The 12,469-nt window shown below is 43.3% G+C and overlaps 1 protein-coding gene across 2 annotated transcripts; it reads right to left on the reverse strand.

The window, feature by feature from the left end:
* Positions 1-540: 540 nt before the first annotated feature.
* On the reverse strand, positions 541-10,089 carry LOC139289073 (kin of IRRE-like protein 3). Of its 2 annotated transcripts, none has more exons than XM_070910578.1 (3): positions 9,860-10,089; positions 6,377-6,447; positions 541-2,542 (listed from the first exon to the last, which is right to left on the reverse strand). In XM_070910578.1, the coding sequence occupies exons 2-3, from the start codon at positions 6,422-6,424 to the stop codon at positions 2,066-2,068; spliced, it is 525 nt and encodes a 174-aa protein (XP_070766679.1). In that variant the 5' UTR covers positions 6,425-6,447; positions 9,860-10,089; the 3' UTR covers positions 541-2,065. The 2 variants fall into 2 exon arrangements, with proteins under 2 accessions (XP_070766679.1, XP_070766678.1); XM_070910577.1 differs by having other exon boundaries at positions 9,567-10,089.
* Positions 10,090-12,469: the final 2,380 nt, after the last annotated feature.

The raw sequence follows: 12,469 nt of genomic DNA on the forward strand, positions 1-12,469 counted from the left end.
GCCTTTGGCACAATTGGTAGAGCCTGACTGATCTCTCGTCATCAGGCTGGTCCTTACCTTAGGCTCAAGAAATATCAGGGTTAAACTGAAGAGCTATTTCTTTTGACCTTTATCATTTTGTGCCATTACCACCTCAGGTTAATAGTGTTTTTTTTTTCATTTTTTGAGGTTTTCCTCCAGCCAACAAGAAAAGAAACCCCCCTTTAGAGAAGTTGACTGCCAGTTGATAAACTTAAACTTTTACTCAGTTATAAAAAATGTTGTTTGAGTTTCTGTCAATCAACTAATTTACTAATAACATATAACATAGTAACTGTGATTGGGAATTATTTTTACAAAAATGTGTGTACATTTTGACACACATGTTTGAACAAACTAGTCGATGGTAGAGGACATTCATTCTTCTCTGCATCTGAAGGGCAAGATCTAGTCTGAGTTGGCCCACTTTACTTCTTCAACAAATAGAGATATCATTACAAATGTGTGGGTTTGTGTTTGTAGTTAGAGAACAAAAATGCCTCCAATCAAGTAGCATTGACATATATTGTAGTTTTCTTTAATAAAAACACACACAACACAACATCTTTCTTTCTGTACAGTAATGTATGGTCACAACAGAAATCCCCAAATATAAGGTAGCATTGCTAAACATAACAGTGATGAGATTCATTTTAATACACAGTAAGAGTGAGCCTAATACATCTGTAAGTGCTTAGTTATGGCAGTACATCAACCCATGCTATTCAGTTATATTCATTTGTAGAACATGAGTTGCGATGCAATGTACCACTTTGTGCTTTCTTCACTCTATTCACATCCCTTCCTGACAATTTTTAACCTTATTATTTGTGTTCCTCAGCTGTATCATGCTTGTATTGGCTGATTGCCCTTTGGATCCATATTACAGCATGATTTTAATGTGTGGCTGCTTTGACTGATTGCCTATTAAACCACCCCAGGCACTCACATAGATAGGCTTATTTTAATTTCCTCATAAAAGTACTCAAACAGAAAATTGTGGTAGTACATGTAGCTCATCCTTTTTTAGACATTCTTCTTGAGTGCAGCAGTCTAATTGTCAGACTTCATGATAGCATTTTGTCTCGAGCTCTAACATTCTTGCTCACTTAAAACAGTGGGCATCAAAGTCCCCAGAAGATCAGAAATATCAAACTGCAATAATTTCACTTCATCTATACTGTCATTCAGTAGTCAAATTACAGTAAACAAAATGCTGGGTTTTACAGAGCTCTAGTGTAAACAACATGATATCAGCCAAATATGGAAATTAGAAACCTGCTCTGGCAGCTACAAAGTGCCCCCCAGAGATACAGTACACACACAAGCTGAAAGTGTCTCACATTAAATGGGAAAAGTACAGATCTCAATACCCTTGCGCCACACTTGTAAACATCATAAGGTCCTTTCAGGAGGAAAAAGGAAAAAGATACCTTCCGTAAGCAGCAGGTGACTGAACAAAAGCATCTGAAAATTGCCTTTGAGTGTATTGCTCAAGATGGCACATCCACTTCTCCATGCATTCTGTGATCAGTTCATGAGGAAAGATCCTTCGCAAAGCATTCACTAGAAAAGAAATTCTCACAATTCTCCGAAAAACAACAAAGAGCCAAAACAATGTACAGCACATGATACAAAAGATAAACCCATTTCTAATGCAACTAGCATTAAAAGTCACCAAGGTGTTCTGGTAACTGATGTACAGAGCGTGCTGCTGTGCCAGCTCACATAAGGTGCTCACGAGAAAAGCCATTTTCTTATTTTAACAATGCCCTCAGTGCTCTGAATGACAGAGGGGCAGCTGAGCTCACAACGTTCAGAGATTTTAATTTTTTTTCTTTTATGTCAATTCTTTTTTTGAAGTTGGCTCATGATTAAGAAGTCTTTAGTAGTGTATAGCTTCAAAAGTTGGCATTTACAAACCATGTTATGTCCCTCTGTTGGAATACCAATGAAGCACTGAAAAATGATCTCATCTGTGTAGGTAAGATGGCTCTTTGGAACATCCCTTTCCTCCTCGTTACACCAGTCAAGGTCCCACAAGCTGTTAGACGTGGGTCTGCATGCGTTTCTGCAGAGGCCTTGTGAGGTCTGAGTTCTGGGAGGAGGACTGAGAATAGTGGGAAGAGGATGAGGCTGAGGTCTTGCTGTCCTTGTCAAACTGCACGTAGGTGTCCTGCTTGCTGTAGCTGCTGATGCTGCTGTCACACTGCGTGTCGATGAAGGAGCTAGAGTCGCTGAGTGAGCTACGCTGAAACTCTCGCTCGCATAGTTCAATGGAGCTGCTGCCCATGCCCAGGACGAAGCGCTGGCTATAGTCGTACAGGCGGTTTGGACCGGCTCCTAGTGTGTTGTAGATGTTGGTGAAGGACATGCCGGTGGGCACACGCTGCTTGCCGATAGTCATAGTTCCAGCAGGTGGGCTTCGGACTGCGTCGGGTGTCTGGCTGGGGGCCAGGGACATGGTGGGAGTGGCGTGGTGCTCGTTGAAGGTGTTGACAGTGTAGTAACCATTGGTGGGGTCCTTTTACATGCAAAATAAGCAAAATTTGCAGTGAGAAAATAAACAAACCTTTTTATGTTGCCTCTTATTAGTGAATCAATGCCTTCCTTTACTTGCAACTACAGTTATTGAAAGCTATTTCTGAAACACAGTGCATCTATAAAACTCAGCACCAAAAATACTTTTTCTAGGTTTTCTAATCTCTCACTTTCACTCTGAAGGGAAAAGTAGACATTCAAACAGTAATTAGGAAATAGGATGATCAATACAAGGAATTAATAAACAGGCTAATTTGTGCAACATGAAATAGCAGGTAACATTCTTTCGTGGTGTGAGTCATCTGCTTGTGACTGACTTGTGAAAACCCACTTAGTTAATCAATGCTCTGCAGTATCCACCACTTGTGCAGTGTATATTGCTAGATTTGTTAATACATTTTATTGTCTGTCAAATTAATTGCAAAACTGCACAGCATTGTCTGTCATTGCTCTCTCTCTTTTTTTAATACCATCACTGACATAAACTGAATGTGGAAAAGGAGGGACGACAGTAAAAATTTGGTTTTATGGTGGCAGAATATATATGTAAAAAGTAAATCAACTAGGAAGAACATTATTAGCAGGTGGAACATAGAGAGGTGTGTTGGAAAACAAATATCTCATCTGTGGATAAAAATCTCCATGGAAGCATGGATAGGCCTCGGCCTAATAAACTGGATTTCTTTGTGATGATTAAGATCTGACTGTGCTGAGCTTTAAATTACTTTGAGGCAGTAGAAGTATATTGCAAGATGGCGCCGCGGATGGCTGCCTCGGTCTGTTGGAGCGCATTGTTTTGCCTTGTTTTGTTTGTAAACAGTGTTTTTTGTTTTGGTTCACGGAGCTCTTTCACCAGAGAAGAGCTCATGAACATCAGGGGAACATCTCCAGTGGATTTGTTTCCCGAATTTCTCGCACCTTTAACTGTTTTATGGGACATTCTGGTCAAAGGTGCTCTCACCTTTGCAGCTCAACGCCGACGTAGAGGGAAACGTGCCGGTGCGCTCGTGCGTCTTCGCCGGCGAGGACAACGCACACCGCTACCCGGAATATTTCTCTCTAACGTGCGCTCACTGGGGAATAAGATGGACGAACTCCAGCTGCTGATGAGGAGAAACAAGGACTTTTATTCATCTGCTGTTTTGTGTTCACGGAGACATGGCTGGGGGAAAGAACTCCCGACGCGGCGCTGCAGCTGGACGGATTCCAGCTTCTCCGAGCGGACCGCGACGCGCACCTCTCCGGCAAGACAAAGGGTGGAGGTATTTGTTTCTACATTAACAGCAGCTGGTGTAACGACGTGACAGTGATCCGACGGCATTGCTCTCCTTCCCTGGAAACTTTTTTTATAAACTGTAAACCTTACTACTCCCCCCGTGAGTTCGCTTCATTCATTCTGGTCGGTGTTTACATTCCACCGGAGGCCAACGTGCAGGACGCACAGCGCGCACTCGCCGACCAGATACTGGAAACGGAGCGGACCAACCCGGACTCCGTAGTTATTGTCCTCGGTGACTTTAACAAAGGTAATCTCAGACACGAACTCCCCAAATACAAACAGTTTATTAAATGCCCCACCAGGGAGGGGAACACTCTGGATCACTGTTACACCACAGTCAGTAACGCTTTTCACGCCGTCACCCGCGCTGCACTGGGACACTCTGACCACGACATGGTCCACCTGATTCCTGCATACAGACAGAAATTAAAACTTTCCAAGCCTGTTGCGAGAACATCGAAGAAGTGGACCAGTGAAGCTGCAGAGGACCTGAAGGCGTGTTTGGACTGTACTGACTGGGATGTTTTCAGGACTGCCACCAACAGTCTGGATGAGTACACAGAGGCTGTGACTTCATATATCAGCTTCTGTGAGGACTGCTGCGTACCAACTCGGACCAGGGTGAGTTATAACAACGACAAACCCTGGTTCACAGCAAGACTGCTGGGCTCCATCATCAGCCAGGACCTCCGGTGGGAGCTGAACATCAGCTCCCTCATCAAGAAAGCCCAACAGAGGATGTACTTCCTGAGGCAGCTGAGGAAGTTTAACCTGCCACAAAAAATGCTGGTTCACTTCTACACTGCCATCATAGAGTCCATCCTCACCTCCTCCATCACCGTCTGGTACGCTGCTGCCTCCACCAAGGACAGACGCAGACTGCAGCGTATCATCCGCTCTGCAGAGAGGGTGATTGGCTGCAACCTCCCGTCTCTTCAGGACCTGTTCTCCTCCAGGACCCTGAGGAGAGCAGGGAAGATCGCTGCCGACCCCTCCCACCCCGGACACCATCTGTTCGACCCCCTCCCCTCTGGCAGGAGGCTGCGGTCCATCAGGACCAAAACCTCCCGCCACAAAAACAGTTTCTTCCCCTCTGCAGTCAACCTGACAAACTCACACTGACACCCCCCCCCCCCCCCCCCCCCCCCCCAGAACACAAACACAAGCTATACGTTATATTAACGTACATCACCCCCGTCCCCCCTGCGTTACATTAACGCACCCACCCCCTACTGGACACTTTATCTGGACACTTTACTTTACTTTATTCTGGTCAAAACTGCACTGTTTGTTATCTGCACTGTTTGTTATTTATCTTGTTTTTATCTTTTATTTTTATTCTATTTTATTTTACTTTTTATATTCTACTTATTTGTTATCGAATCAATAGCACCTTCAGACCACAGCAAATTCCTTGTAATGTATGTTACTTGGCAATAAACAGTTTCTGATTCTGACATAGGTCAAAAGTCAAAATTTAGAACGAAAAACAGTGTTAAAATTTGGAATTGTAACTGTTTAACTGTTTGGCAGCAGGCTGAGGGTGGCGGCCACCAACAGACTCAATAAACTGATCCGCAAGGCCAGTGACGTTGTGGGGGTGGATCTGGACTCTCTGACGGTGGTGTCAGAGAGGAGGATGCTGTCCAAGCTAGGGGTCAACTTGGACAATGTCTCACATCCTCTCCATGACATACTGGTCAGGCAAAAGAGCACCTTCAGTGGGAGACTCATTCCTCCCAAATGTACAACAGAGCGCCACAGGAAATCATTCCTGCCTGTGGCCATCAAACTGTTTAAGTGTCAGACACTCAGAAGAAACAGACTGATTCCTGCTTTGACACATACTACCTCACTATTATTTATTCTTTAAACATTTCAGTGCAATACATATATAGTCATACACAACAGTACAATGTATGTGTATATATATATATATATATATATATATATATATATACACACATCTATAAATGCTGATGCAGCTTTCATGGAGATTAAATCAATATGGCTGACACTGACCTATGACCTCTGTGTCATGCTAAAGGATCACGGGAACTGCCTCCATTTAATAGATTAAAATCTGGAAATATTCCAAATTCTAATCTATGGCCTTTACAATAGATGAGAATTTGGAATGTATTTGTGGCTGCATAACTCCTCAAATCCTCAAGGAGGGGAGACAGTGTGGGCACCATTGGGTTCAACACATTGAGGACTATCAGAGGTTATCATTTGCCCCGCCTGGTGTCATCAAACGACCTGCCCTGCCCTGCAGGACTTTGCCTGTGAAAAACTGCCATGGCACATTGCATATGTGATGCCTCCTACAGCACAACCCTCTAGCTCCTTAACAGAAGCAGCGAGGGATACAGGACAAACATCACCGGAGAGCTCTAATGCATATGTCAGCCCTGTCCATTTCTGGCCATTTTTGGGATCAAAGGTGGTCGCAGTGCAATGCAATTCACAGCACTTGTAGCGTTGTGCTATTATGTACGTATATGTGTACGTATTTCTAATAATATTTCTACTTACAGTTTGTGTTTCCTCAGATTTGGGTTGTGGTGCCCCGGAACAATCCATGGAATCACCCCAAGAATAACCACCTTGAAATAAAGGAAAGCAACAGGCAATGGATATTTCTTGGAAGCAATATTGATTTATATTTAATATATGGAATATTACATACTTTGGATGCTAAACTTGGAAGCATTAGTGATTTATATTTAATATATGGATCATTAAGTACTTTGGATGCTAAATGTGGAAGAAATATTTATTTATATTGAATATTTGGAATATTACGTACTTTGGATGCTAAACTTGGAATCATTAGTGATTTATATTCAATATTAGTAACTACAATGCAAAGCATTGGAATTCAAACTTGACGTTGCATGATCTCTGGTGTGCAATCAATGATGAGGAACCCTCAGGGCAGCTTTATATATAGCCAAGACAAGCTCATCTGTCATTGGCTGATGGGCAACCAATCATGAGTGAGACTGACATATTGCGTTATAGGAAACACAAGAGTGTTAAAGATACCCTTTATGGAATATCAAGAACATCTGAAATAAAATCTTAGATTACCTCCTACAATAATGGAGAAATATATTGTAAATATTGTAAAAATATTAATAAAACTAATTAAGTTCTTCAGTCCCATTTTAAACCTCTAAATATGCTGTTATTCTGGCATACAAGAAAAAAGATGTGTGGCACTACCAGGACTACTGTCCTGGAGGAGTAGAGGACCAGGTGTGTCAGCGGGAGAGTCCCCCCACACAGAGAGTCTCATCCTGGGTAAACATGGGGGCCACACAGAGGTCTGGAGGCTATTTACCCTCCTCAGTTACTTTTGTTGTAAAGAAGGCCCATGTCCTGGAGGAGTGGGGGACCAGGGGTGACAGTGGAAGAGTCCCCCCACACAGAGAGTCTCATCCTGGGCAAACAGTTGGGCCAGCGGGGCCACACAGAGGTCTGGAGGCTATTTACCCTCCTCAGTTACTCTACTGTAGAGAAGGCTTCCAGAAATATTACTGCCTCGTTGCCTTTTGTGGCCCTGTTCATTCCTATTTTTTTTTTTTTTAAAGTAGTCTTCGTTTTTTTTTTTTCCTTCTGTGGAGGGGGGGGGGGGGGGGGTCAGTAAGCTCCCCCGAGGTGGAGTGGCCTTCTCTGGGCTTAACATGTGACACTACCAGGCTCCTATCCTGGAGGAGTGGAGGACCAGGGGGACCAGGGGTGTCAGGGAAAGAGTGCCCCCACACAGAGAGTCTCATCCTGGGCAAACAGTTACGGATACCAGGGCCATGTCCTGGAGGAGTGGAGGACCAGGGGTGTCAGGGGGAGAGTCCCACCCACACAGAGAGTCTCATCCTGGGCAAACATGGCGGCCACACAGAGGTCTGGAGGCTATTTACCCTCCTCAGTTACTTTTGTTGTAAAGAAGGCTTCCAGAAATATTACTGCCTTGTTGCCTTCATTCCTTCATTCTTTCTATTATTATTATTTTTTTTAAAGTAGTTTTCGTTTTTTTTTTTGTTTGTTTTTTTTTTGTGGGGGGGGGGGGGGGGTCAGTAAGCTCCCCCGAGGTCGAGTGGCCTTCTCTGGGCTTAACATGTGACACTACCAGCCCCCTGTCCTGGAGGAGTGGAGGACCAGGGGGACCAGGGGTGTCAGGGGTGAGTCCCCCCACACAGAGAGTCTCATCCTGGGCAAGCAGTTACGGATACCAGGGCCATGTCCTGGAGGAGTGGAGGACCAGGGGTGTCAGGGGGAGAGTCCCCCCTACACAGAGAGTCTCATCCTGGGTAAGCAGTTACGGAGTAGCAGGGCCATGTCCTGGAGGAGTGGGGGACCAGGGGTGTCAGTGGAAGAGTGCCCCCACACAGAGAGTCTCATCCTGGGTAAACATGGGGGCCACACAGAGGTCTGGAGGCTATTTACCCTCCTCAGTTACTGATGTTGTAGAGAAGGCTTCCAGAAATATTACTGCCTCATTGCCTTTTGTCGCCCTGATCATTCCTATTATTTTTTTTAAAGTAGTTTTCGTTTTTCTTTTTTTTTCTTTTTTTTTTTTTGTGGGGGGGGGTCAGTAAGCTCCCCCGAGGTCGAGTGGCCTTCTCTGGGCTTAACTTGTGACACTACCAGGCCCCTGTCCTGGAGGAGTGGAGGACCAGGGGTGTCGGCGGGAGTGACCCCCCCCCCCTCGCGCCACCCACACAGAGAGTCTCATCCTGGGCAAGCAGTTACGGATACCAGTGCCATGTCCTGGAGGAGTGGAGGACCAGGTGTGTCAGGGGGAGAGTCCCCTCCACACAGAGAGTCTCATCCTGGGCAAACATGGGGGCCACACAGAGGTCTGGAGGCTATTTACCCTCCTCAGTTACTGATGTTGTAGAGAAGGCTTCCAGAAATATTACTGCCTCGTTGCCTTTTGTCGCCCTGTTCATTCTTTTTTTTTTTTAAGTAGTTTTCATTTTTTTCTTGGGGGGGGGGGGGGGGGGGGGCGCAGTAAGCTCCCCCGAGGTCGAGTGGCCTTCTCTGGGCTCAACATGTGACACTACCAGCCTCCTGTCCTGGAGGAGTGGGGGACCAGGGGTGTCAGGGGGAGAGTCCCCCCCACACAGAGAGTCTCATCCTGGGCAAGCAGTTACGGATCCCCAGGGCCATGTCCTGGAGGAGTGGAGGACCAGGGGGACCAGGGGTGTCCTGATCATTCCTATTACCTATTTTTTTTTTAAAGGAGTTTTCGTTTTTTTTTTTTTTTTTGTGGGGGGGGTCAGTAAGCTCCCCCGAGGTCGAGTGGCCTTCTCTGGGCTTAACTTGTGACACTACCAGGCCCCTGTCCTGGAGGAGTGGAGGACCAGGGGTGTCAGCGGGAGTGACCCCCCCCCCCCTCGCGCCACCCACACTGATCTCTGTGTGGGGGGGACTCTCCCCCTGACACATATGGTTAAAATAGGTTATCAAATTAAAAAAACAAACAAACAATAAGTGCTAGAATAAATCGTATATATAAAGAAATAAGTGCCAGGATAAAATCTAAAAGAAAGTGCAAAAATTTATATATTTATTTAAAAGAAAGAAATCATCAATATATCCACAAACCGATAAAATTATGTTAGTAAAAACCCACACAAGTTAGTAAAAAAACAATATGTATGCATTATTTATATCAGTTTTAAAATGTATAAAAGAAATAAAAACTAAAAGAACCAACCGTATCAGACCAGTCAACTCAGTCCCAAAAAATGACGTCACCAACGGGGGTTAGGGTCAGGATTGGGTTCGGGGTAGGATTATAAAATAGAAAGATAAAAGAAGAAGGCTCCTCCTCATATGGATGAAAAAGTGCTTTATAAATATAATCATAAAACCCATGCTGAATACGTATAAACAATTAATACAAAACAAAAAAAATTCAATCATTGTTAGTAAGTTTAAAAGACAGCGTGCATACATTTCCAGGGTCTCGGTATCTTTTTGGCCAAACTGATTAAGAAAGACCTTCACCTTTATGAAGTAGCAGGTGTTGGCCTTCTCAATTGCCTGGTCAAGTAGGTTCAGGTTGAACAGGGAATCCTGCAACAACACGTGGTAATTACTCATGTCATGAGAGACCTGCTTTTGGATAGTGGGTCTGCTCATATCCTTTGGGGACAGGTTGGCAAGTAACTGTCTGAAGTTGTCAGTCACTTCATTAAGCAACTCTGTGGCCAGAATGTTGTACAGGTCTTTTTTGAACAGCCTTGTGTCTGGTGCTGTACTGTCAGACGGGGCAACAGTCAACAGTAGATGAGTCATTCTCCGAAACAGGTGCCATTTCCACTTTGCAATTTGTAAAATTTTCATGCAGAGCAAACTCCTTTTTTCAAAATCCACAACATGAAAGACATGTTAATCCTCCAAGAAAACATATTTTCCCACCTCAGGCATAAAATCCTTATTAATAATATCCTTTTTTATTGAGACCTCTAGCCATTTTTGTACCACCCCGTCACGGACAATATGTACACTATTTGAGTGATGGTACATTAAATAAATTTAAAAAATCTAATGTTTTGCTGCTAGTAAAATGTCCTTTTTTGGAAACCATCAATAGACAGTATGTAATTTAATCAGAAAGAGTGGGATGTACAACCCAAAATGGCCGAAGCTTACAGAAAAGGGAGTACGATATGTTATGTGTGTTTTCAGCAAGAAATTTCTTGTGGAGATTTTTCATTGTGTCAACCAGAAACCTTTTCTGCTTCTTCACCTTGTTCCTGGTAATTGTTTGCTTTCTTCCTGTCGTTATCCGACTGATGTCATCTCGGGTGAAGAATGTTTTTATTTTTGACTTACCACCCCGTCACATGTTTTATTGTGACGGGGTGGTATGTGACGGGGTGGTAAATTTCATCCTAAAATGGCCGTTGTTCTCCATGTGGTCAAGTTCCTGACCTAAGTGAGTATACTTTCAATTGAAAATATTGTTTTCTTTACATTAATAGTGTAAATTTTTTAATAAAAAACAGTTTTCCCTATCAATATTGCGTGACGGGGTGGATGGGTTGAGCTTGACGGACCTCATCTAACATGAAAAAACAACAAAAAACCAATGAAAAAGAATGTCAGAACTTGCCTTCTTTGTTCCTGGCTGCTCCAGAGGTCCAAATGATGTCACTTCCTCTTTGTGATGTCACTTAAAGCAACAGTCAGTTATTTATAGGCAAAACTGGTGAGTGTGACAGGGTGGTAAGACAAACTGAGGGACGCACACAAATAATAACATTTTTACCAAAAATAATGTTTTTATTTTGAATAAATATATTTTATGGAATCAGTGACACACTTATACTCGTGGAAATAATAAAGGTTTGATAAAAATCTGAAATGTATTTGGTGATATTTTGGATGCAAATGTTATGTTGGTCAATATGGACATGTGAAAATGGCCATGTACTCATGAAAATGATTAAAAATAGTATGTCACTCTCAAAAAATATAGTATTTACTCATATATCATGTTAACAAGAACAATGAAATTAAAAGCTTTAAGCTTCAGAAACACACTTTGGCACATTTTTTGTGCCTTATACACTTCATCAAACGTTGTGGACCCAAATGGCACTCGTCTGGTAGAATGACTCAGATAGTACCCACCATCTACATATCCAAGTGTGTGTCCCACAGCATTTTTGATCTGGACTGGATTTGGTCAAGTCCTCATGTTTCTTCAGCATGTGGTAATGTGACTTCAGTAAAGGTGATTTGAAACGTGGGAGAAAGATGTGGTGCAGCCCATCCAGCAGCCCTTGCAGTTTGTCAAACTCTATGACCAGTCCATCCACATTAAACATGTATTTCAGAAAATGATGGGGATAGGACACTGTTGTAGAATGTAGTCCCACATACAAATCAGCATGCATGAAGTCTTCCACACTGCTGAACTTTTCAAATGCAAAAAGTTCATCAGGCAAATCCATTATTCTTGTTCTTTTCAGATTCACTGTCAGTTACAGGTAAATACTACTGAAAAAGAAGCAGTTATTTGTGTAGTTGGAAAGTGATATAAACCAAAAGACGGCTTGACGGAGCAGCACGCAAAAAACGGCTTGTCTCTAGGAGGCTCAGAGGTGAAATGACAGCAAAAAGAAGTTTCTACATCCATATAACATGTAAGAAACAACATTATACATTTAATTAATACCTTGTTACCCATTAACTTACCGTTTTTGTTGAATAACTTTCGATAGGAAGGTCGTAGAGACCTGAAACTATGATCTGTCTGATATAATTCGGGTATGGCCTTTCCAACGGTACCACCCCCGACTCTGTCCGTTCCTGAGATACGTCATTTCCTGTCTTTGAACGGAAGGTCGTAGAGACATTGGATGGATCATGGTTCCAAGTCTCTCCGACGTTCAGTTAGGGAGATATCGTCCAAAGGAAGGAGTGGGCTGGGAGGGTGTGAATATTTTCTTTTCAGGTATGTATAGGAGCATGTTTCAGGACATTTTGAGTCGATTGGTACCACTTCTGGAGTGAGGTTTTTTGAAAATCTGGAGCATCAGGTAAGTACTAGTATTGTAAGTGGTTGTATCTCGGGAACGGAAGGTCGTAGAGACATGGAACCAAGAC

This window comes from Enoplosus armatus, chromosome 8 (assembly GCF_043641665.1).
Source record: "Enoplosus armatus isolate fEnoArm2 chromosome 8, fEnoArm2.hap1, whole genome shotgun sequence".
NCBI classification, from domain to species: domain Eukaryota; kingdom Metazoa; phylum Chordata; class Actinopteri; order Centrarchiformes; family Enoplosidae; genus Enoplosus; species Enoplosus armatus.

Bases quoted from the DNA above. Each gene is read 5' to 3' on its own strand.
- LOC139289073 (XM_070910578.1), bottom strand. From the start codon at position 6,424: ATGGATTGTTCCGGGGCACCACAACCCAAATCTGAGGAAACACAAACT. The intron at 2,543-6,376 runs GTAAGTAGAAAT...TGCATGTAAAAG, and splicing joins AATCTGAGGAAACACAAACT to GACCCCACCAATGGTTACTA.